Source organism: Schistocerca gregaria, chromosome 10 (genome assembly GCF_023897955.1).
Source record: "Schistocerca gregaria isolate iqSchGreg1 chromosome 10, iqSchGreg1.2, whole genome shotgun sequence".
Taxonomy (NCBI): Eukaryota; Metazoa; Arthropoda; class Insecta; order Orthoptera; family Acrididae; genus Schistocerca; species Schistocerca gregaria.
The window spans coordinates 221,940,766-221,967,070 of NC_064929.1; the positions used below are offsets into that span (position 1 = coordinate 221,940,766).

The 26,305-nt window shown below is 41.5% G+C and overlaps 1 protein-coding gene across 9 annotated transcripts in view; it reads left to right on the plus strand.

Annotated features, from left to right (window-relative positions):
- Nucleotides 1–26,305, plus strand: part of LOC126293551 (programmed cell death 6-interacting protein) — a 139,630-nt gene that overhangs the window by 102,947 nt on the left and 10,378 nt on the right. For 2 of the 9 annotated variants that reach the window (XM_049986823.1, XM_049986824.1), the window contains exons 15-16: nt 8,372–8,536; nt 10,789–11,181. The exons of 4 other annotated variants lie outside the window; for them this stretch is intronic. In XM_049986823.1, coding sequence (XP_049842780.1) covers nt 8,372–8,536; nt 10,789–10,805 — 182 coding nt within the window. In that variant the 3' untranslated portion in view covers nt 10,806–11,181. Of the gene's footprint in view, nt 1–8,371; nt 8,537–10,788; nt 11,182–26,305 lie in introns of those variants that run through there. 3 more of the 9 variants (XM_049986817.1, XM_049986818.1, XM_049986825.1) reach the window with 2 other exon arrangements.

Here is a 26,305-nt window from a genome sequence, read left to right on the forward strand (position 1 = left end):
TGACACAGTCGAAAGTGTGCTGAGACAGCTTTAACGAGCCGGTCACGTCGGGACAGGTCGATACTCGTTGTCCCGGTTACTGAAGTTTGTGAAGCACCTCTTATATCATTTTAACAGTAACACTGGACACTGAGTTGCATACAAGCACAATGAGAAAGAATTCCAGAAATATTTCTGCTTTCGGATTGGAGTCATTCTTCAGGAGTAGAAAACTTTTACATATTTACAAGCACAGCACAGCACAGCACAGCACAACACACAAGCACGTGCGCGCACACACACACACACACACACACACACACACTTAACCTTAGTGCCCAGAGATATCATGGAATTTGTCATTTTGACAGCCACACAGCACAAGTCTAAAGCAGTTTCCACATCTGACTGGTATGACACCAGATACAGCAGTGGTGCTGCGTGCTGCATTTCTTTGACGCCCTCGGAATTCTAGTGTTACTTGACAAAGTATCCAGATGAACATAAGTGTTGTCATTCTGGTTATGGCACTAGAATTGAACCACAACTCCAGAAGAAAGAAGAAATGTTGGATTCGAAAGTGGATTTTGTGCAAAAATAACACGGGGCCATCGAGCACGGTAATAAAGGATGTAGCACTCTATCTAAAAGATGCATTTGTGAACCACTGTTGAATAACGAAAGCTGATTTAGATTACAGTAGAACTCCCAATTATCTGGATAATTGGGTAAATCGGGAAAACTTACTATTGTATTATTAATTTAGTGGCTACAACAAGATAATGTAAGCACATCGTCAGTTCTTGAAAACGTCAGTCAGTTGTTTTGCTGTCTTTAATTGTTTTCGTGGAGCTGTCTCGAGTCTGCTTGACGGTGAGCAGCTGCGTGCGGTCACACTCGTGCTGCCACTCTGTCCGTGTTAGCATAGTGTCGATACGAGCAGTTTCTTCTCTCACACTTCATATAGTTTCGTCGTCACTGAGAAGTTGGAAGTCTGGGTCCGAAGAATCGCGCGCTAGCTACTCGCCTACATCCTCTGGCCTGCAGCCGAAAGTCCGGGAATTTTCCAAAGGATCTTACGTCCTCGAGTGATATTTTCTCTCTGCTGCTTCTTTCTTCCTCTTCGTGTTCATATTCATGTTCCTATACCTCACTTTTGGTTGAACTGCCTTTCAGTTTATCATAACAACAGGGTTGTTTTCATCAATTTCAATGCTTCTGCCACCATGTAAGACAGTCCTCTACATGCAATTTTTGTTGATAAGCCACAATGTGTTCATTAAAAACTTCAACAGTTGTCCTCCATAATGTCGCTCTGTAGTTTCAGGTTCGTTGGCTCCGGCGAACTCAATATGTTTGGCAGCAGGAAGTGTGTTTTTGGAACCTCTGCCTTCTCCGTAGGTGGTTTGCTTGCTGTTGAATGGTTGGGTGTATTGTCCTGGATTAACATCACATTACTATCTTCTTTCCCTATGTTTTTGTATTTTTTCACTTCAGGTATGAAAATTGAATTGTACTTGTCTCGAAAGAAAGAAAGTAACAGTAACCCAGGCATTTGGTTGATTCTTGTAACAGATACAAAATTTTAACATTTCTGAGAAACGGAGTTTTTTCAAATTTCGATTAGCAGAAGGGGTATTTTGTGGTTTCCCGTACAGTCAGCACGGCCACACTGTCCTTATTTGGCCCCCAAATAAGGTCTGTCCCGCATACGCAGTATAAAAATTCAGAGTCGTAAGATTTTGCTTCAATTTTGAATTTTCAGTAAAATTCCCTGCTGCTTTTGCATCTGCTGATTGTTATTCACCACTTAAATCCAACTCAGATACCGTGACTTGCCCAGAAATTTTGTAGCCGACCATTCTCAACTTCGAATGAAGGCAAACTTGTCTATTTTTCTCGCGTAAAAGTTGTGCTTCTTCACAAACAGTAGGATTTGGAAGAGGGTTTCCTGGTGCTTGCTACTGCAGAATCCAGTCTAATATGTCCTGTTCCGGCTTTTCCTATTTTATGTTTTCACTGCTTTGATGAACTCACATCTTCTTCTCGAGATATAATTAAAATTGAGGATTCCCCCTCTCTCCCATAAAAAATTGTCGACGTTTCCATGCTAAACATCTCAGCTAAATGATAACCGTCACGCTACACCTAATTGTTAGAGTTTTGTCTGCCGAGGATAAGACGAGAAGTTTTCTTTGAGAAGACATATACTTCCCTTAAAACATATGTACAAAACTAAATATTTGGAAGAAAGACTTTAAGCTGCAAATCGGCGTGTGTGTTAAGGCAGAGAGACAGATTGATGTAGGCCGCACTGAATAATGGGCACCACAAACACAACAATTTGCATATAGTGCATACTGTATTGGTTGTTCACGGGAAGATTTTCTTTTAATACATTTGCTGCGGATTGATTTTAGAATGATAAAGAAATCGACATCGTACTCTATATTGTAATAACTGTTGAGCAAAACCAACCACTTTAGTAGTAAAGTCAAATTTCTTTCTGCTCGAAGCAATCCGGACAGTCGGAGTCAGAATAATTGGATTTCTGCCGTATCTGTCGAGCTCCGTATCGAGCTCTATTCAAAAATCTTATACGTTAGAGATGCCGAACAGGTTTAAAGTTATTCTACAGTGAATTTTGACGATAATGCTTCGTGTGAGTGCACAAGACACTAATATAGTCGGTGCTGGGATATTTGTGTTCCTCTATCAAAAGTGAGAGTCGAACTTAAGTTATACTGCCGCAGTATACCTCGTTCCTTCCTTCCTAAAATTCACTGGGCACTCGTTTACTGACACGAGAGTTAGAGCACAGTGACCGTGCTCTAAAATTCGGCCACGAGGTGGCAGTTGCTCGACACTGCAGGAACCTGGTCGCTGCCACCCGCAACCTCGGCCGAGCGTACGGAAGCCCGGCACGACGGGCAGTGCGCGCGTGAGACTACTGTCGGCAGAGCCGGCGTGTGCCACATCGGTTCTAGAACACAAATCTCAAGTATGTGATTCGATCGAAGGCAGATATAGCTGCTCTGAGAAGTGAGTTCTGGGAGTTATTTCACAACACAGGGCAGCAGGAATGAGAATCGGTCCAGAGAGCCACTGCAGAAGTTCTGCAAAACATTAAAATAATATAAATAATTTTGGCGGCGTGCCGAAACTCCACCGGTAAAAAATGTCACACCGCACCACATTACCGACACTGTCGTCGGGCGGGTCCAATAGGCGGACGTCCTCGTCGAAGGCTGGCGATTTACGGTCGCCACCGTCGCCTCGACTGTCGGAAATGCGACGGACGTCCGGTGCTCTCCCTACACTCGTGCCGTTAGACGATTTTCCGTCCTCCTCACTCCTCGGACGTCGTTGCGTACGTAATACCGATTCCGATTTGGCACGTAACGAGTGACGAGTGTTTGTGGGGACATTCAGTCAGTGTATCGGCAATTTCTCACAGCTCGGTGTCGTATACGCGGGCCAAATAGCTTACCGCGCTGTCCTTTCCTAAAAGAGTTATCCTGCTTAAATTCGTGTGCTCCGGAGTTAAGAACGGTCTACGGAGGACTGGAAACCGGACCGGAAGAGTGACGGCCGATCGACACGTATGGGTGCCACAGTCGTCGTACGAGAGAAGATTCTGGGCGACACGAGTCGTTTAGAGATTTGCGAGAGTAGTGTGGAGGGCACAGCAGGTGTCACATTGCTGAGGCAGGTGGCAGCCGGTCGACAGAGCTGTGCAGCGACACTTCGCAGGTGGCCGTTCCTCTGCCAGTCCTCTCACCACACGCCGGACTCTCCCCCTGCTGCGTCCTCTCCCTGCTGCACATTTTACCGGCCGAATGGCAAATTTACGCTATTGCTCTAATTCTTAGAATTATTTTTGAAATTTTAAAATATACTAAGTGGAAAGAACACACTTTTTGTGTGGCAGTAGGCAGTAGCAGTAGCTACCTGTACACAATTTTAATTTTTTCTTTTTGTTTTGGTGCACGTATGCTGTTAGTGCCGAGGCTTTTGGCTGACAGTTGCTGACGACAAAGTGCATGTCGCTTTGGCTGGTTGCGTTACAGAAACCTGCTTTAAAAATGGTTTATTTTAAATTGTCTCCCGTTTCGTTACATTTTTGTCAGAGTGAGCAGCATGTAAAATGTTTAAAGTTTAACTCGCTCACGAGAGAAAAGTCGTGGTCCCGGTGGCTGACACGGCTCGTAGACCGCTGTCCGTATCCCTCGCCACTCTCCCGCTTAATCGACAATCTCAGAGTGTTATATATAATTGTAGACGTAAGTGTTTATGGAATGACTGCATAATGGTAACATCTTGAGCCAGTAGACTGTTGTCAGATGACATTAAATTAATGCGATTGAGACTGTGTTTTACAGTTCAGAAAGTTATGCCGATCCAGATTGGATGGTGCTGTGTTTAGAATATTGGATACGTTGTCGTGAGGTTCAAATCCTGGTTCGGTCAGACGATTGTTTTTTCTTAGTTTACTTAAATTGCCTGACGTGAAAATCAAATTGTTCCCCAAATAAGACTGTCTCCTTCGTAATCCTTACCAGCTTGAGCATGTCTTCTGCCTCCTTTGACCCACATTTGGGTGGACATTAAACTTTAACCTTCCTTGCTTCAGTTACGAATTAAGTATGTTATTATTGTTTAAGTTACTATAAGCAAACATTTTACCATATAAAAAGTTTGTCGCATTTAATGTTTTCATCTTTTTTAATGTTGTTTTTGTTTTTAAATGTTTTACTACGATTGTTCTTCCCTATTCAGTAATTCACCTTCTCTGTTGTTAATATGGTGGGTGATGGTGTGTGACATGTTTGTGGTAATTGTGATAAGGGTTGTACTGCATGAAGAAACACAGCTGCACGGAAAGTAGTGGTGTGTCACCGTATCAGAATACGCACGTACAGGAGAAGAAACTGGAATGGATACCTGCATTTAGAACATAAATACCACTTAAAACTGGTTATCGGATTGGCAGTCCAGCCTAACTTCTACTCTGTTCTGTCTCATTTGTTCTGTTTTCATGTTTTACCTCGTGAAGCTTCCTATCCCAAATTTGCAGATAAGTTGCACAGTTAAGTTCACTTTCCAGTTTTCTTGTAATCAAATTGTATATTTTTGAAAGGGCATCTGTCTGTGATGTTGATTTTCCTGTTGCCTCAGATACTATGTACGTAAACTGAAGAGCCAAAGAAACTGATACACTGCCTAATATCGTGTAGGGTCCGCGTGATCACGCAGGAGTGCCACAGTACAGACTTGAGTAATGTCTGGTGTAGTGCTGCAGGGAAGTGACACCACAAATTCCCGGAGGCTGGGTGCGTGTGTCGTCCTCATCATTTCGTCATCATTCGTGAAAGTGGCGAGACTGGACTGAGTAAAAGAGTGGGAATTTGTACAGGCACTGACGATGCGCAGTTGAGTGCCTCACAAACCGACCATCGTCATCACCACTATCATCATCGTCATCACCATCAACGTCATCATCAAGTACCACAAATCCTACAGGGCTGTCTTGTAAGAGTAAGAGAGGGTGGAGATCTCATCTGAACAGCACATTGTAAAACATTAAAGATATGCTCAATAATGTTCATGTATGGGGAGTTTGGAGGCCAGTGGAACTATTTCAACTCAGAAGAGTGTTCCTGGAGTTACTCTGTAGCATTTCTGGACGTGTGGGGTATCGCATTGTTCTGCCCGAATTGTCCAAATCTGTCAGAATGCACAGTGGACACGAATGGATGCAGGTGGTCAGTCAGGCCGCTTATGTACGTGTCAGCTCTACGTCGTATTTAGACGTATGGGGGGGTCCCGTATCACTCCAACTGCCCATACCCCACACCATTACAGAGCCTCCACCAGCTTCGACAGTCCTCGGGTGACGTGCAGAGTCCATGAATTTACGAAGTCGTCTCCGTACCCGTTCACACCTGTCGGCTCGATACAATTTGAAACGGGACTCGCCCTACCGGGCGACGCGTTTCCAGTCGTCGACAGTCTGATGTAGGTGTCGGCAGGCCTAGAGCTTCGTGGTGCAGTCATCAAGGGTACCAGAGTGGGCTTTCGGCTCCGAAAGTCCGTATCGGGGACGTTTCGTGGAACGGTTTGCGCACTGACACTTATCGGTGGCCTGGCATCGAAATCTGCAACAATTCGCAGAAGGTTTGCACTTGTCACATTAACCACACAAACACCTCCTTACAAAATTGTACGGGTGAACTGGCAAGGTTTAACTCCTATCGGGTATCGTGACGAGACCTCGTGTCCGGTCATTACGAGGTGCCGTAGGACCGGAATTCGTATCGACGGATCTCGTAGAGTGTAGGTGGTCGACGTTTTCTCGGAAACTGGATATATTGCACCCACTGTGTAGCGCGTGCGCTCTCCCGATCTGAATCCCATAGAGCGCGTCTGGAAATCGAGGGGAGACTTGTCACGTCGCCTCTGCATTCACCAGCCAACAGACTTCCTAAAATTGTGCCCTGAAATGAGATCCATTCTAACAAACATTTTGCCCACCACACCTAGAACTGCTTTTCGTCACCCCGAATCTATGCAATATCTTTGTTACATCCTGTGCTCCTTTTGCGTCCATTTCCCTACCCTGTGGTTCCTGCCTCTGTGACTGTCCCACTGCAAGGCTTGCCCTGTGCTCCCTCCCCTCCCCTCCCACCCTTACCCCTCCCACCCCTCCCACCCTTACCCCTCCCTCCCCTCCCTCCCCTCCCACCCTTCCCTCCTCTGCCTCCCCTCCCTCCCCTCCCTCAACCACCACCACCTATACCAGTCCGGTAACAGACTAAACATGTACTCTTGAAGGGAGACCACCTTTGAAACAACATATTGTATACTAACATTTTGCATCAAAATGGTTACCACTGAATTATCAGTTAAGATGAATGGCATAGGCAGAGGGTGTAACTGACAACACACAATATTCTGTAGCAGAACTTGCTTTACAACATCAGTGCCTGCTTCACAATATGTGCCATCTGTATTCTTCCTTCAGGGCACAAGTTTTTCAGAACCCCACAGTAGGAAACTGGCATTAAACATGTCTCGGTTCCTGCCACCCTTGTGGCGGTCTCAGCTTTTCTTCACGGTAACTGTTACTTTCTTCATTTTCTATGTAGGCCAATTTGTGTGCAGGAGGTGTGCTTGCTTGTGTATACAAATGATTTTTTTTTTTTTTGTGTGTGTGTGTGTGTGTGTGTGTGTGTGTGTGTGTGTGTGTGTGTGTGTTTTACTGAGTTCGTCGAAAGCTTTAGGGAACTATATTAATTGTACCTGTCGGTAACCTAACGTGCCTTCTTTATGGTAAGTAGAAATCTGTGTTTTGCTAAATTGTTGATAATCCTACCTGAACTTTCAGCTGTTTGATTTTGTTTCTTTATTCCTTTTAGTCTTCTGTGTGTGTTTAGTCTCTGCTGATATTATCTTGTGCACGATGTTTTGGCAGCAATGTCTGTGTGTGTATTACCCTATCTTCCACCTTTGAGCTCTCAGGTTTTCAAATCTAGTCTGGTGCAGTCCCCGAGAATCGGTCTTTCCTTCTAATCCGGTGCAGTAATTCTCCCCTGATTGGGGTTCTGGGTGACTTTTCCAAAGTCTCTTCATTTCCTAAACCTCACCAGTCCTTTTCCTTCATGTGGTTTTCTTCCCCCTTGAACCAGGAGGGGGGGCCACTGGCTCCAAAAGTTTGCAAATTTAAATACCTATATATGTGCATGTGAGTAGACTTTTTATCTATACAATTACATAATATTTTCAAAGATTGTTTTCATCCCTTATTATTTTGTAATTGCTTAGCACAGCCAGGATTTTAGGCTGTCTGTTATTGCTTTTACGACAAGATAACTATTCTAGAGCAAATCGATCTTCCATTTCTGTAACAATTCTCTACCTTCCATTTCTAAAATAAGTCGCTGCTTTTTGTGCGGCTCTGAGAGCGATTTCAATATTACTTTGTACAGACCCTTATTTGATACGTGTAATTAGTCTGTTTGGTAACAAAGTTTGGGGAAATTAATTTCTCACAATTTTAAGCTTCAAAAAATATTTCTTATCATCTGTGCACTACATTACGCTTTCCTGCGGTCGCCTTACTGCCTCTCCGTACATACCACCCCTAATTCTGCTTCTGCTTCCAAGTTTCTGACGAAACATTTCTCTGTCGTGCTTCGGACTGCATTAGCAACAGTGCCCGCTTTTCTCTGCCTGTAGTCCTGCTCGGAGACGAATCTTAGAATAGATTTCTGTACAGTGCTCCCTACCTCGTTCGGAGTTGCGTAACTTACTAACCGAGGGTTAGTTCGTAGTTGTGGCCGTGCGCATTCTGAGGAACGGGAGCAGAAATGCAGTTGCAGTTGTTTTGCAGGAACCCTGTCTTGGGTAAAAGACCTGGCAGTCCGTACTAAAGAGGAAACGCAGCAGCGCATTACGCAGGCGGCCGGCTACTTGATGGACATTCCGAAGCAGCAGTATGGCAAATTCACTGAGGCAGTGGGTACCGTCATGGGAAAGAGTGAGCCGCAGACAGGAAGTAAGGAATAATTCTCTCTTCTGATTGAAAATCATCTCATTACCATTCATCTCACTGCCAACCGTCTCGCATCCTCCCATCTCTCGTTCTGAAAGTGTGCTGTGGGCTCATAAAGACGAGTTTGCTAACTTGTTTAATGGGGAGCAGTACTGTGGAATTTTTTCTTCAGCTGCATTCGATGGCTACAGCTTTACGAGAAGACTGCTAATGGAAACAAGAAGTCCAGCACATCTTCTGCTGCCCTCGGATGTGTGTCCTCAGTTACTGATCAGTGTATCTCAAGAACTCTGTCCACTGATGGCAGTTTTCCCCAGTAGTCAACACTGTGGTTTCAGTTCATTTAAGATGGTACATATAATGTAATTAGACGATTAAGTAAATCTGTTTCATCTAGTGGCTGCAGAAGAACGCGTTCACACACAGTTATTGAAATTTGCAAGCTTTCGGAGCCAATGGCTCCATCTTCTGGGCAGAAGGGACAAAGGGCAAGGAAGAGGGTTGAAGGAAAAAGACTGGTGTGGTTTAGGGAACGGGGATAGTTTGCGAGTCACCCAGAACCCAGGTCAGATGAGACTTACCGGGCGGGACGAGAAGTCCCCGGCATCCTGTCCGGTAAATCTCCCCCGATTTGGGGTTCTGGGCAGCTTTTCCAAACTCTTCCCGATTCCTAAATGTGACGGATCGTTTTTCTTCACCCCTCTTCTCTCACCTTCCACCCTTCTGCGGGGAGGACGGAGCCTCTGGCTACGAAAGCTTGCAAATTTCTGTACCTGTACATGTGTGTTTTCCTGCAGCCACTCGGTGAGTATATTTTTTATCTATTTGATTACGTTATTTTTCAAAAATCGATTATTTAAGCTGGTATGTAAATGCACTTGTCTAGTATTATTTACCTAAAATTTATTTTTGTTTATTTTTCATGTGTAAAGTTATTTATGAAGTCAGTTTTGTTGCTGTTTTTGAAATTCTGCTCTCTTACGATGTAGAGTTCTTATTTTTTCTCCTCTGAATCCCTGTTCCCACTCCACCTCCTCTGCCCCTCAAATACCTCCTGCTTATCTGTTGTGTTTGCCAGTATGTTTTTTTTTTTCTTTCTTCTAGTTCTAGTCTATGTAAAAAGTTCCCTGTTGCTATAAAAATGTTTATAGTATCGTGATTGAGCAGTCCCCGTGATACGCTGACTTTGCTAACGACAGTGCACTGACTGCCCGTACCTTAATGACGCTGGAGCTGTAGTGGGAGAGACTATTACACTGCGACCTAATTTTAATTCTGTTGTCGTTTTCCTCCTCGGCAGTTTCCTATAACGGCTGGGAGGGAAGATACGTTTCGTAAAATTTTGAGAACCAGATTAAAGTCAGACATATTGATAGATAGCAGAGACCGACACAGTGTTCCGACTGCTGTCTCGAGGACAGATGATCTGGTAATAGAACTTTCACTGACACGAAAAGCTGCCGGCATTTCAAACTTCGAAAGGTAAAGGTTGAGAAAGTAAGGAAGCACAAAGTATGAGAGTTTAAATTAGACCCTGAAACACGTGCTGCACTGAAGCAGAGAAGGAAAGTAAAATAGCGTAGGGTCCAGTCGGTTCGAGTTGAAAATTAAGAAATGTGTGCACAGTGATAGTGAAAGAAGAGCACAGCAAAATAAGTTTAGGTGGAAGACAGAAAAGATTGTCAAAATGGAAAAGCGTATAGTTAAATGAGAAAAAGGCTACCAAAAATGTGCCGGGCACGCTTTTTCATATTTATAGGTAGGTCAAAAAATTGAGCCTTTTGTCGAGTTGTCGGTTATAAGTGGAAAGTAGCAGAGGCTTATTGATGGAGAAGAAATAGACGGATTTGTGTCAGTAACGTGATGGTTTAATGTACAAATCTGTGTTTTTACGGGGTTAATAATCTGTGCTTAAAGTCTGTACTACAAATAAAATAACCAGAAGGAAAAGTTTTGTCGAAATATCTGTTTTACTTAAAATTATTTCATCAGCAGACTAAACTTTATACATTTAATAGGACTTCGGGAAACCGCCACAGACGAGTACTAACAAAATATGCCGAGCTACTTCTTCACCTTTCTCATCTTTTGTGTCTCGTGGTTTACGCTCGAAGATAACCGGTATACGTGTTCGATAAACCACTATCCTACACTGACGTGTGTTCAGTTCTTACATATTTTGTAGAAAATAATAACTGTTTGCTTTATATTTCAGTGGCACACAATAAAGTTGAAGATTTTGTTTGATATTGCAGGTCAGAATGAAGCTTAACTCGATACGACCTTGTAGAGCAGGTCTGCAGACCCCAGTCTCAATTCTTCCTAGCGCAGTGGACTTGCCGGCATTTATTCTGTGAACCGAAAGTGCAATCGATCTGACGGCCGTAACGAAACGGACTGGGAATGAAAGTGTGCATACCTCATAGTCACAGCAAACTACCTCACTTATCTGCTGCCTTTTGCTCAGTAACAAATAAGAAATAGTTTTTTGTAATGTTAACCGTAATATTAATCATTGTATGTGATAGCGCTGTACTTCCTCGCTTAAATCTGTTTACACCGTTTAATCTTTATCTAGTGGGAGAATTTAAGTGCCTGATCCTCGGAAGATAAAAATTTAAATGTTTTAATAAAATAATTTTGTAACACCTTGTGGTGATTGCTCAGCTACCCTCCCTGCTTGTCAGGTGAAAGCTTCTGCTCTCTGACCCCCCTTTCCTTCTTCTTCCTTGTTCTCCTTTCTGTATTCCGTTTCCCCTGTAAGCACTTAGATGCAGCTTTTATACCATTGTTTCTGTTCAGCCAATGTAGTGTGCTTATAACAGATTAACAATAGAGCAATGCAGATATATGTTTAGAAATACAAAATGCTTACACCCACACATACACTTGTAACTTTTTGATAATCCTTGCTCACTGCTTTTGTGTCTTGTTATTACCTATTCATCATTTTCTGTCTCTGAACATCTGCGGTAAAATTTATTTATGTTTACATTTTGAGCTTTTTAATTTTGTTTTTGGTTTGCTTTTTTCATGTCTGTGTGTGTGTGTGTGTGTGTGCGCGTGTGCGCGTGTGCGCGGGCGTGTGCGCGTGTGCGCGGGCGTGTGGGCGGGCGTGTGGGCGTGTGGGCGGGCGTGTGGGCGTGTGGGCGGGCGTGTGGGCGTGTGGGCGGGCGTGTGGGCGTGTGGGCGGGCGTGTGGGCGTGTGGGGGGCGTGTGGGCGTGTGTGTGTGTGTGTGTGTGCGTGCGCGCGCGCTCGGAGCACCTCAAAGTGAAAACTTGCTCGGTTTCAGCACCTTGTAAGGGGCCTCAGCTTCATCTTCTGTTACGAGTGCATTTGTACATCGGTGATTTATTTCAGTGGATCTTTCACGGAGACATAGTTCAATTTCTGTAGACCTAATAATTCTGGTCTGTTGTTCTCTTCTAAGCCAGTAGTATGGTTGGGTAATTCTGTATGTAAGACCACATTGAATGGAGCCATTCTTAATCTCATCTAATTTTCAGTAATTTTTGTAATGAATCTTCAGACTAGAACCTTTAAGAATGTCACTATATCACAGTGGCAACTTGTGCGAAAAATCGAAAATTCTCAGGGAAAGTAAGTCGTTCCCACGTACGACAGAAGTTTGTTCGGGGAAATTCTGAATTATAATCTGGAAAAATGTGGAAATCTTGGGAAAATATTTTCTAGAAACAAACTCGCTTCTGTAAACTGTTAAGAAATAGAGATGATGATAGTTTTGAAATGCTCAAATTACGGGACCGTGGAACTGTTCTGGAAGATTACCAGCTATTTGTTAATTCGTGCACACACTTCTCTGACAGATTTTTAGAACATATGCACACTGGACCAGCATTCGGGAGGATGACCGTTAGAACCTGCGCCCGGCCACCCCAATTTAAGTTTTCCACGATTACCGTAAATGACTTCGGGCAAATGCTGGGGTGGTCCCGTTGAAGGGGTGCAGCAGACTTCCTTCCCCGTTCTTCCCTGATCCGATGGGACTGATGACCTTTCTGCTCAGTCCCTTCCCTCAAATCGACCGACTGACATATGCCTGTGTATTTTCTGGTAACCTAATTTGTATTAATCAGATGTCTTCTGGGTTTATAGAGCTTCACGCTTTTTAGTTTGGGCACTGGTTTAGAACAATTGCACCACACTCTTGAGAAGTATCACAAAAACTTAGTACATAAAAGTAATGTAACACTCTTTTTAATCATTTCTTCAAATTGTAATTTATGTGGAAGAAATTCCTTAATAGCTCTGATTTTTGTATCACTGGAAATAAAATTCTTTCAAGTTGTCAGTGGCAACCGGTAGGTGACCAGTTCCAGGCAGGTTTTCCACTCTCGTCAGGGCTCGAAGCCTTTTTGTCCAAATGCACTATCGTCGAAGCTGAATAACGCTTATTACTCCTTATTACTTTACATATGGAGCTACAAAATCAAACTGACCGACAGCTTGTTTCTACAATAGTACTGTGTGTAGAGCTCGTGTAGGTGATAAATTCTAAAACACTGCTTACCAGTTTTGTACTACCGTTCTCGCACGGTACAAGCGTAAAAAATAGCTATAGAAACGCATAGCGTTAGATCGACTTCTCACTCCACGTACACATTGTTTGTTGGAGGTGCTATTCGCATAACACAGTATTTCAGTGTCAGATTTAGTAACTGTATTTTAATCTGTCTTCCAAATGAAACAAAAATCACAGAATGCAACAGAACAATTAGGCACAAAAATATTGGACAAAAGATGAAATTGTCAGCAGAAATAATAATAAGTAGGGTTTCAGGACAAAAGGAGGCATACCAGTAAAGGACAGGAGGGAAAAATATCCAGAATTGTCGTATGTGTTAAAATTGGGGGGGGGGGGGGGGGGGGGAAGGTGAAGGTTCTTACAGCTTATTTTGGAGAGAGACCCTACACTCCACAGGAGAGGGAGCAAGGTTAGGCAGTGAGAGAACAGTTAATAACAAAATGTCAGAAACGGCAGACCTGCGAAACCTGAAAGTAGCACCGGGCGCACACAGGCAGGTGGTGAGGGCAGGATTCATCACACAGTTGTGGCTGGAAACAACCTAGAGGGGCGAAAATGCTACTCGCAGTCCAAGATGCCACTTAAACCGTGCATACCGAACGACACTATCGCGCTTCTCAACTTTGACTCTTGAGTCAGCACTCTGCTCGTGCCTCGGCCCACGGTTCTGTATAAAGTTGAGGTGCAGTGTATTTACACCGATATTTCTCAAACTATTTAGTTAAGACTTATTTCTTGCAGTTTACGACCACACGGTGTTCGCAAATGACTTAATGTAATTTATATGTATTTTCTCAGATTTTTCAGTAATTTGTATCCCGTGTTTTGGGGTGTGATTTAAGTATTATTTATTATAATGTTTTGCAACTTGTACACCAACCAGACTGCAGTTAAAAGTTGAACGACACGAAAAAGAGGCAGGGAGTGAGCCGTGGCTGTAGCTACCCCCAGTGTTACTCACTCTGTATTCCAAACAGAAGAAATTTGGAAAGGGAATTGAAGTTGAGGAAGAAGACACAAACGCTGTGAGGTTCACCAATAATACTGCTATTCGGTCGGAGCCGACGAGGGACTCGGAAGGGCAGTCGAAGGGAATGGATAGCGTCTGATAAGAGACGGAAGTCTACAAAAGTAAAATGAGGGTAGTAGACTATAGTCAGATCGAGTGAGATGGTCAGTGCCTTTGTGGAAAAATGTTCGCAGTTGCCTATGGAACTACAATTGTATCGAGGTGTGCATTTCTTTGTCCGTCAGTACGGTGCCGAGGTCGGTTCAAGTACACTGCAGAAGTTTCGCTGGGAAGCCATTACGTGACCACTGTACAGTTACGATCTTACCCATATTTCCTTATTTTTGGAGCCCTGGAGAAAGACTTTTGCTGCCGTCGATTTGCTTCGGATGAACAGATGCACACCTGGGTACGATGGTGGTTCTGTTGGCAACCCTGACTATTCTTCCGGGAAGGCACTGTGGTGGGATAATGTATTCAGTCCTGACAATTGCTGTTGAAATGATAAACAGTTTTCTTACTTTCCCTCTGTCTCATTTACATTTGTCATAACAATGTAGATTGAGCCATTTTACATTTCCATTTCACATTTGTATATGAATAGGGCTTGAATGCTGACCTTTTAGAAGCAGTGCTTTTTTATTTTATTGTTTTATAAGTATAGGTGGGTGAGAGTAATTCCTACCAATCACCTTCTACACAGTACGAAAATAGATATCCTTCTATGGAATAGGAGGAGTTTGTTTTCAAATGTAACTTTGTCATTTGTCAGGCATTGCATACTATTGGGTAAGTGAGCAAGAATTTTGGCAGTAACATTTTGCACCCCTTTTCTGTGTTGGGCAATCTTAATGTGGAATGATGAATGTCATTTTTTTCCGATATTGTAATTACATACATCATTGCTCTTTTTGGACTGCAGTGGGTTATTAACAACAAACTTCGAGGGAATAAATATCAAAAGTCAGAATGCCTAATTTCTTAAACAAATGATTACAAGACATTCATGGAGGAGGACAATGGGAGCTGCAGTGACATAGACGGGAGATTCTTGCAGAAAAGTGAGGGTAAATAGGGCACATTTAAATAAATCTGTATGAGAATATTTACTTTAGTACGGTTGTTTCCAATTATTGGCCATCCTCACAGTATCTGCATAAGCAAGTAACACTAAAATTACAGAACTGCCCCGAAATTTGTTTTGTATACACAGGCTAAGTGGTAAATTTAGTCCTTTCGTCCTGTGTTAAAGAACTACTACTGTACATCAATTACTCATCAGATAAGTTATGAAGTCCAAAAAACTGTGACAAATAATTGAAAAGAAATTCACTGTTCCAACTCTTGAGTTCATGTTGTTAAAGGGGATCATTCTTTATCACAATATCCTAGCACAAATAATTTTTAACCCTTAACGTGAAACATCTCTGAAATGTGCGTAACTAGAAACGTGCAGTCTCTCACACCACCTAATATTTTATATCACGGTACTCCACACAAGTTGACAGAAATCATGTAAATAGTCATTTAATTCATGTTATAAGTAAGTTTAATATAAATATATATTTAATAGTAATAAATCAACAAAAATGACATTTGGATGAAGACCACAAAACGAACTCTATAGAAAGATCAACATAGTAACAGATGAAATCAGAAAGTGCCGAGCCAAATTTTATGCACACATCTACAGGATGGAAGACTCCAGAACAGCAAAGAAATTATTCAATATTATAACAAGGAGTAAATGTGGCACTGAATGGCTGAAAGAAGTCCAGAGGGATCTACAGCAGATCAACATAAAAAATCTCTTAAGATTGCACCGAGTGCCGGCATAAAATCACAAGTGTGAAGTTTGGGGAAAGAACATCGCGTCAGCCTGGTAAAAAATGGACAAAGGAACGGGAGGAGGAGCATTCTGAGAGGATGTGGTGGTTTTGGGAAGCAAAGGCGAAAAACATCCGAAGATGAAATTATGAATTCAAGCTCAATCGCTCTCCTAAAGGGGAACAATCATTATAATAATAATAAATATAATATAAATTTTTAATATTCCCTAGCATAAATAAAATATTGCAGAAAACGTAAAAAAAAAGATGATAATCAACTGAACTGAAATATTAAGTCACTTCTCTTTTGTACAGTCGACACACATCTTTCTGCTGCATTCCAGGCAAACTGGGTGACCACATTTGATGCACTTACATGCCATTTTCCTATTGTTGGATGCAGGGCACTTCATACACGTTTTCCTTTTGTCCGTTCTATCACTTGGTATATCTTAGCTTGATTGCTGAGTGTTTCCCAGAACTTTGGATCATTTTGTTAGTATTTGTAGGTAAATTTTGAATTTGCATGCGTCTTCTTAGATGTGGCTCTATCAGCTCCATGGGCAGACTTTTGTAGCACAAACACAGAACAAAACTGTTCACACTACTGATGTATAAGAGACTGCCATTGGCCAGCACCTTGTACGTCTCATCAATAATTGGCACATTTCATGTTCAACAAATTGGTCCACATTTGGTTGCATTGTAGTAACAAATAATTTCTGGCTTATTTTTCATGGAATGATGCATTGAAGACACAAGAATTACTGCCTTGTTTCTCTTAGGAACAAATGAAACCAGTGTTGTATTGACAGAGAATCCATATAATGCTAACCCATCTGGCATGCTTTTATCAGCCAAAAACTCTTGGGAAATTTCGCATTTGTTCTTTCTGACCGTTCCTACATATGTTTGTCCCTTCTTTCTCAGCTCACAAATGAGTTCTATAGATGTAAACCAATTGTCAGTGGTAATGCTTCTGTCACTTCCTTCTATTGATTTGCACAGATGTAAAACAGCCTGAGTTGGTTTGGCAAGCTTCTTCTCTTCTTCCGTCAGGTCACATCCGTCATCTTTCCCTGAATATATGTAGGCATTGAAGAGGTAAGCGTTTCCAGAGTCTGCCAGGCACATAATTTTTATGCCGTATTTGGCTGGTTTGCTAGGCATATAAACGCAGAAAGGACATTTTACCCTGAATGATACTAACATTTCATCCAGTGTAACATTGCCTTTTATGTGGTACAATTGCTGAGACCTGAAAATGAATTTCTCAAAAATGTTTGGTACTGTGCGGCTGGGGCCCGACTTCTTTCTTTCGTCACTGGTAGTCACATCATCGAGTCTCAAACTGCTTAGAAGTATTTAAAGCGCTTTGCCGACATTGTCACCACAAATATAGCACGACCGGTCAGATCCTTTTTGAAAGAGGCAACATATTTTCATGAGAGGATTTGAATATTGATGTCATCATTAGAAGGCCTATGAAAGCTTTGGTTTCAACATTGTCAGTGTCTCTCTAATTAGACGGATTAATTGTTTCCTGCAACTTTGCCCTTATTGTATTCAGTTTCACTTTTGTATTGTCCTAAACTTTAACTTTGGGCTGTTAGGCCAGGCATTCCTCCTTTCAGAATGTTGTGCTCTGGTGTTCTTCTCATTCTAACAGGCTCAGAACATTCCCATTAGAAATTATTTTTACCATAAAAGTACTGTGTTTTCTGTGAGGTGTTACATGTACTATAGACTGCTTTAGTCTCTTCTTCCAATAAAACATTTTCTTCACTAGTATCAGTCTCTGTTTCATGGTGGCTATCATCTATCACAAAATCTGGATCATCACCAAAATCATCAAATGTGTCATCGATCCCACTTTTCTCTTCATTTAAAGCGCATTAACTGTGCTTGGACCCAACCTTCCAAATCTGGATTAGCTGTAGATATGGTACTCTTCGTAGAAAGTCGATCCGTGTCATACCTGAAATATGATATAAATTCACGCATAGAAGAAGAAGAAGAAGAAGCTATAAAATAACAGCCACTGAAAGCAAAAATGTCGTAATTAGAAACATGCTGTCTATTGGACCTACCAAGTTCTTGTACTTAATACGAAAAGTGCAGTGCTCAGGCACACCACTTTGCCCACGCCTGTAAACAGTACTCTGTATGTCTTCACTGACGAAATAAAACTGATTGTTGACTGCTGCTTTAAGCGCGGCAAGTATTGCGCTGAAGGTACTGGGAAAGTGAAGCCGCACTTTTTTGCAGTGTTGCCACACTCAACATTTAAAATAAACGAGGGGTCTGAGCAACCGATGTTTCGGGTTAAGGGTTAAGAATGTCTTGTAACTGCGTATTTTGATAATGTGTTCTTAATAACATTGTTCCTGTATCATTTTATTTTAACATTTTCTAAATGTACAATGTTGAACAAGGTATCATACTTTGAAATTGTTGTGTGCGCAGTTTCTCTGTGACACTCGAGTTGTTCTCCTTCCCCCTACCCCCTTCCTCCAGAGATATAGCAAAATTTACATGACGTATATACAAAACAAACTGCCTTCAGTCACAAATTGCAATTTTTAATTTTGACAAAACAAAGACAAAACCGAGAATTGTTTACCACTTCCAATTGTGGTTACATAGTTTTTAAACGTTGTGTGAGTAGACATAATGACGTAAATACACACACTTCTTGTCTGGTGGCCCACTGGAATAGAAAATTCAGATACTTCAGAGATTACCAGTGTTGTATTTCACTATGTATACAGGTGATGTTTATGTAACGTAAGATGATACAAAGATATTACATTATTATTTTCAGAGATTTCATTTGCAATACAATTATTTGTGAATCTTACATGTAAATAATTATGTAACACCTTTGTATCATCATAGAAATACCATCACCTGACTGTATGAAGAAGTGCAACATTTGGATATTCTCTGACTAGTTTGAATTTTGTTAGTAAACTATATTCAAAAAAATATTGGACTCATTGAGCATCGAAAAATGAGTCCCCAGCACTCAGTGTGTAAGTAAAAATCATGATACTGCAGTGGTGGCCGATGACAGAAAGTGGTGGTAGCAAATTAAATACTTCCACAGCTGCATGTCATAAATGTCTTTAATGTTTGACAGCTGTTGACAGTTGTCCAGAAAAAAATGTTAAAAAGGGCATAAATGGCACTAACAAGAAGAAATGGGCACTTATTGTATGTTGAGGCCAATGCTACACATCCTCACATATGGGTATATGTCCCATAGCAATGTGTTTACCTCTTACTACCCACCTGTAGAATGGGAATTGTCATATTCTTTAGACACAATAGCAAGAAATGAGATGCTTCAGGAAAGCAGCTCGGCTGGAAACTCAGTGGAACAAAAATTGTTTGCTGTCCACTTGTATTGAGCAGCAGAAATGTCAAAATTCTATGCTTTCTTGAAAGAATATTTTTTGTCTCATATTTGCAATTTAAGTGTTGCATGTTACACGTTAATGACGGTATTCTGTATTTTTAAGCTCTTTGTTGCTGCCTTTTTTCCTCAGTATTATGCACAAATCCCACGTATGACATGCGAAAAGTACTCGTCTGAAGTAACGTGAAGGAAACGAGATAGCCCCTGCCTAGCTTAAAATTAGGAAAGACGGGAGGAAATAATATTAGTCTCACACGTAAGGTTTCCAGCTTTTACATATTGGCGTACAATCATTTTATTATGTTCGGTATATGCACATGACAGACAACATGAAGTTCTGCTAAAAGAAAGATTCATTCAGAATCCCATAAATATCAACATATTTGTTGAGGACAATTTTCGATAACGGTTTGTGGCGTCAAATGAACTTAGTGCTGCTGATACGTCTTTACGTGAGACATTCTGAGGTCAGTTCGAAAGAACAGAGATTGTGCTCGACTTGTCCTGCGTAAGGGCCAGAATCCTAGAAGCTGTAGTCAAAACTACTTTTGACATATTCCATTAAACCGATCGTACTTTCAGAGGAGTTGAGTTGCCAGATGCTGACACAAGGACCAACTTTTTCCTATGTTGAGAGCTTCTTTCTGTTTGAAATCCCATAAATTTATTAAGAATAGTTGTTTAAATAGAGAATTTTGACATATCATTTGCCTGGAATTGTCATCACACTGTCAAATGTTTGACAGACAAAGATAAACAATGAAATGCTTGCAGACAAAGTCCACCAGAATTTGAAAACACACAGCACAACTAGTGTGTGTGTGTGTGTGTGTGTGTGTGTGTGTGTGTGTGTGTGTGTGTGTGTGTGTGTGTGCACTCACTGTCTGCAACTCAACACCTCCTCTAGGTGGTGAGTAGCAATCCCTCCTGTTCATATTGTTGTTACAGACACTAAAGGTAGTAAAGGATAAAGGAGGGGGAAAGTTAGAAATAAGGAACAAGTACAAATTATAGAGATCCCAATTCCGTCTGGAAACTGAGCCGAGGCGATTGGCTCGACAAGTGTACGAAAGTAACAGTATCGGTCAACAGTCAGAGTAGTTCTCTTACTGTAAGTGAAAGTGTCAAAATAGTCTTTGAAGCACATTTATTTTGTAACATATTTTCCATGTGGACTGACGCATTTCTCCTAGTAATGATCTAATGGCTGTGTACTGTATGTCAATAATTCTTTGCAGGATCTGCAAATTACCCACCTATACCTGAAACTGCCTATTCAGTGGAGGTTAAGTGTTACGTGCTCTGGCATTTCCCATATTGTAAGTTGCTTGTAGGTTGCTTTCCCCCGTCCCCTATACCGAAACACTTTCGCAGTCAGGTGCACCGTAGTTTCATAAAAATCACCATTCTGTTTTCTTAGCCAGGTTTATTCTCAAGAATTTTGCCAACCGATATTTGTAAAGATCTGCATCACTACCTCCCACTATCGATTGCCATTGCCGAGGCAACGAATGTTTCGTCGAAAACTACTGACGCGATATTTCCCAGTATTTTCCGTGTAAATGTGTGTCACCTCCAGCCACAGAAGAAATGTCAAACAGTTTCATTCTAGAATCGGCAAGTGTAAAACTTGTGGAGTTGCCTTTAACTCCACCCTTAAAGCCATACACAGCAGTAGTACTACCTGAGCTTTGTAGCGCCCAGGTTCTTTCAGTGACAGCATTTTGTGTAAAATCGATTTGATTTTGTCTGCATTGTGTATCCGGTAAGGGATGGGATGGGAATGTGATATCAGTGGGGGGGGGGGGGGGGGGGGGGGTTGGGAATAGCTTTCAGCTACTGCTCACCTCTATACTGTTTCTAGAGCCGGTATTACAGACATTAATCTCCTAAATAAATCTGCTTTGTGTCCAGATTGTTCGCTCACTAAGAGCATTACTCACTGAATGCAGAGTCCCCGGTTAGAGTTCTAGCCTGACACAGTTTTAATCTGTCGGTAACTTTCACATATTAGTCTTTCTGCTAGACGAAAAGATATGTACTTTTGAAATCTCACACACAGCAGCTGTCTTCTACACCTGCCATCCGCAACAAGTGCACCAAGACTGCCACTTCCCTGTGATAATGCACGCCCCCCCCCCCCCCCCCCGCCCCCTACACACACACACACACACACACACACACACACCGTTTGCATTTGGTAAACACTCGGCATAGGGGGAGGAGGGGAAGAGGAAAGCACATTTGGTAGTTGCAAGATCTGGCCATACAAACGTGCTTCTTCTCTGCCATCAAAAACACTTCATTTCATTTACCATCCTGTACTGCATTTCTTCACCAGACAGAAAGGCTTTATAATTCTGATTAGAAACAGGAGTAATTCTACTGTGTGTGACAGAAAAATCAGTACTTCTGTCCCAGTTGTTGGGAGTTCCGACCCGCATATTGTGCTGTCTACTGACACGTTCCTCGGCTGCACGTATCCCCTACCTCGAGTCGAAGGGCTGAAACTGATCAAAACTGTAGAGATGTCTGTTCTATCACTCTTTTAGACCATTTATCCATAAAACTCTGCATTTCTGTACAATCAGTGCCTGGAGATAAATGAATGTGAAGTCTGCAGAAGCACAAGCTATTTAAGACGGTACTGTGTAACAGGTTGTAAAGGCTGGCATGTTAATAAGGTTCCTAGGTGAGGTGTTATCTGACACTCCCCAGAAACAGTGTGTGTTGACACGTAGAGTTAAAATGAACCAATTTATATACAGCAAAAAGGAACAAGTCGTAGCAAATGTGGACAATGTGATTTCTGTGGCTTTTGGTAGGTGGATTACTGCTGTGCAGAGACTTGGAAATTGATGGAGTCTGTCCAGACATGGGCGCCGTTTCATTCTGTGCTGCTGTGTTTTCACCGTTTCGTCAAATTCCACATTTGTACTTTGACGATTGATAAGGAAAGAAAATACGATAACGGTGCAACTTCTATTTTGGGCACACAACTGTGTGTGGTGACCTTCATTTGTTTGAGCAAACGTTTATCTTTTTACCCAATAGTACCTCACTTATTACTTTCATGAATCTGAACACGGTACATACAGTTCCAAACAGTAATTGGAATGACACCATTAATAAATTTAGACTTCAATCAGAAATCAGTAGCTAAGGTAGAATATTCAAAATTTCTAGGTGTGTGCATTGATGAGGGGTTGAACTGGAAAAAACACACTGAAAATCTGCTGAAACGTTTGAGTTAAGCTACTTACGCTATTAGGGTCGTTGCAAATTTTGGCGATATACATCTCAGTAAATTAGCTTATCACGCCTATTTTCATTCTCTGCTTTCGTATGGCATCATATTCTGGGGTAACTCATCATTGAGTAAAAGAGTGTTCATTGCACAAAAGCGTGTAATCAGAATAATTGCTGGAGCTCATCCAAGATGATCCTGCAGACACTTATTTAAAGAGCTTGGGATCTTCACTGTAGCCTCACAATATATATATATTCACTTATGAAATTTGTTATTAACAATCCGAATGAATTCAAAAGTAATAGCAGTGTACGTGGCTACAACACTAGGAGAAAGGATGATCTTCACTACTCAAGGTTAAATCTAACTTTGGCTCAGAAGTCTTTCGTCACTTACCCAATAGCATCAAAAGTCTGACAGATAGCCATATAGCATTTAAAAGGAAATTAAAAGAATTTCTTAATGGCAACTTCTTGTACTCATTAATTTTTGGATATAGTAAGTGGGTAATTTCCCCATCCCCCTCTGAAAAAAATATTAAGTGTCATGTAATAGTCTGTCTAATGTAATATCTTGTGTATACACCTTTTATTAACCTGACACGTTCCACATCATTACGAAGTGTCATAGTCACGATCAGTGGAACAAGTATTAATCTAATCTGATGCTCGTATTTGTCTGTTACACTGTGCCATCTTGTCAGCAACTCAGTCTTATAAATTGTTTAGGTTCGTTAACTTTACACAAACACATAATATTATGATAAATGACTCTCGTGGTTGGTAAACACGCGATCTAGTGTTGAAAAATCATTTTTATTCAGTTTTAGCTCTCGGAGCCTGTGAACACTTGGAACACATCGACAGAGGAAGTAGTCCAACTTTTTGGGATCTGTAATGACGCCGTGTGACTGCTGACAAGGTTTCTCGTCCTCAATTTGTGCCTCCTGGCACCCTCTCCACTATGTGGAAGCTTATAATGCGAGCCTCCCCCCCCCCCCCCCCCCCCCCCCCACACACACACACACACACACACACACACACACACGCGCGCACACGCACACGCGCGCGCGCGCACTCTCTCTCTCTCTCTCTCTCTCTCTCTCTCTCTCTCTCTCTCTCTCTCTCTCTCTCTCTCTCTCTCTCTCTCTGTCTCTATCTTTCACTGTCGGTCGAGTTAAATTCTGGAGACACTTGTGAGCGTAGTTCAGATGTCGCTGTAGTCATTTTTTCTCCATCCTCTGATTGTTAGAAAATATACCAGGTGCAGCTGCCATTTTAGAAAGATTTTGAAGGTTTTACTTCAGAAAGGAGCTTATCGAGTCGATTGAACAAAATATATCTCGAAAATTATTTTGTGGCAAAAGTTTAATTTCTCATTGTGCACATAGCTATATGAAATGCATTCTAAGATAATCTAAGTGAATAGAAACTGTAGGTACACTTGAATCATTTGCCTATCCTCATTGCTGAATTATTTAAGGAAGGATAATGATTACAATCCCCCCCCCCCCAAAAAAAATTTGATTAACTTACTAGATTCAGAAGACTTTATATTTTAAGTCACACCTTACAAAATTTTTCTACTCTTTACACTTCAAAATTCGTTGTAAACTTCACTGTCAGATGCAGCCCAAGTGTTACACTGTTACTGTTTCTACTGTCCACACGGCTATCACTTCCATATGTTACTGACTAGATGCCGAACTTGTAATTGTGTGATGACATATTTTCTTGAAAATATGTAGTGCAGTGAAGTGAGTTGTAATTTCATTACAAGTGACCGAATATCTTCTTCTGTTACGAAATATGCTATGTTTTTATAAATGGCTATTGAGAAAAAGAAGTTATTTCGGCAGTAATTTACTCACTATGTTCAGTAGACACTACAACTGTTTTAGCACTTTTCTTTGACACACGAAACACTTGTTCACTTGTCTGCAGGTCTGAGTGGACTCCCAGTGTGGTTAATCATGTCGTAGTGTGTCTAGCTCTGTGTACTTGTGATAGCTGTGTTTGTTAGGCCAGCACTGCCGTGTTTGTTCTGGCAGTGTGTACCGAGGAGGTCACTGGAGCAGAGTGCTTGTAGCACTGTGTAGCTGCCTTTACACAGATATAAAAACTTTAAAGGCAGCAGTAGTCTAGGTTAAAGTTCTTTCTGCAGCACAGAGGAATTCGTGCATCTTTTACAACTTCAGTATTTTCATACTAGCAAACTCACTATTGTTTTACAATCCTTAGTCTTTTTCTTTTCCAGCTGAATTTCTTTTTTATTATGTGTTTTCAGTATACTTGTGCAATTGTTACTTAAATGACACATTTAACATTATAACAACTGGTTTTGAGAATATAGTATATGGAATATGTGGCTAATTGGTTGTGTACAGTTGATTACAGAGAATGTCAGTTAATTTCTGTGATTTCAGAATAGTTGTTCCTGTGGTACATAAGCTTTGACTGAAAACACGATTGACAGTATTAAATGTATAAAATGTAATGTAATAATCAGTTTTGATTTACCAAACATACGATAAAGGACACCTGTAAAGTATGCCCGCATGGAATAATTTAACTTCAAAGGTACTTGCACCAAGAGAGCAACTCGTGTTCTAGTTTTGAGGTGGCGAGTGACACCATCTCTGTCACTCGAAGAATGGGGGAGGAGGCTAGATTTTGGATACGTCTGCAGTCGCAAGAGAGGGATTCCGAAGAATGACATTTTGAAGAGATTGTGTCAGAAAGTCACCCGGGGCCCACGTTCGAAGCAAAACTGACAAGACGGACAGGGTCTGGAATCGGTACTTAACTGTACTCCGTCACTCAAAAAGGGGAGAGACGGATGCCTTAGTGTGAGAGTGGGAAAATAACGAGTTCCTAATTTGTAATAAACACTAATGCGAGTGTGTAAAATTCTGCACGAAATGTGAACTTTTTGTCAGTCAGTTTACCTGCCTGTATCAGTGATATGGGAAACTGCTGTAAGGGATACATCTGTGGTGCTTCTAATACCCCACTCACCTCCTCCCCCTTGCCACGCATCACTTTCTCATGGCTTCTACCATTTTCTAAAATATTATGCCCTATAACGATTTAATCCGATTGGGAGACAACTTTGTAGTACGTAAATTAAGATTTCTCAAGAAAGCGGCGTACCTTACAATCCTATCTCGTAGCTCAAACTGTTAGACACCGACAGTCATTTCTCGAGAAAGACATTGCTAGAACCCGTAATCAGTTCTTCCTTTAATAGAGTATTTGTTAATTCTCGAGTTCACAATACAAACTGTCTACTGAAATGTGGAAAAAATCTGAAAATGTTTTCTTTAAAAAATAAAAGAATGAAATGAAAAAGAGGAGCAGGTATTCGCTAAAATTTTGTTTGGTGATTTTTGACCGTTATATCGGATGCTGAAACTACCACACTCAGCTCCGGTAAGCTGCTAGCCGGCCACTTATTACACTTCTGGCCTCACCCCCTATTATCTTTTTATTTTTCATTTTCACTTTTCTAACAAAAAAATTCAATATTTTCTCGACAAAAAGAAAATGGAAAGGCTGTCCGTACGAATGGGTCTTCAGTGTTTTAATGCTGGCTCAGTATTCGTTAACTGTTCGTTAGTTGGGTCATCACATTCAGTGCATTTTATCGAAAAGGAGAACCTCCGAGAGTATGGAATGTGTCCAAGTATTAACGAGTCGCAGAAATGTAACCTGTGC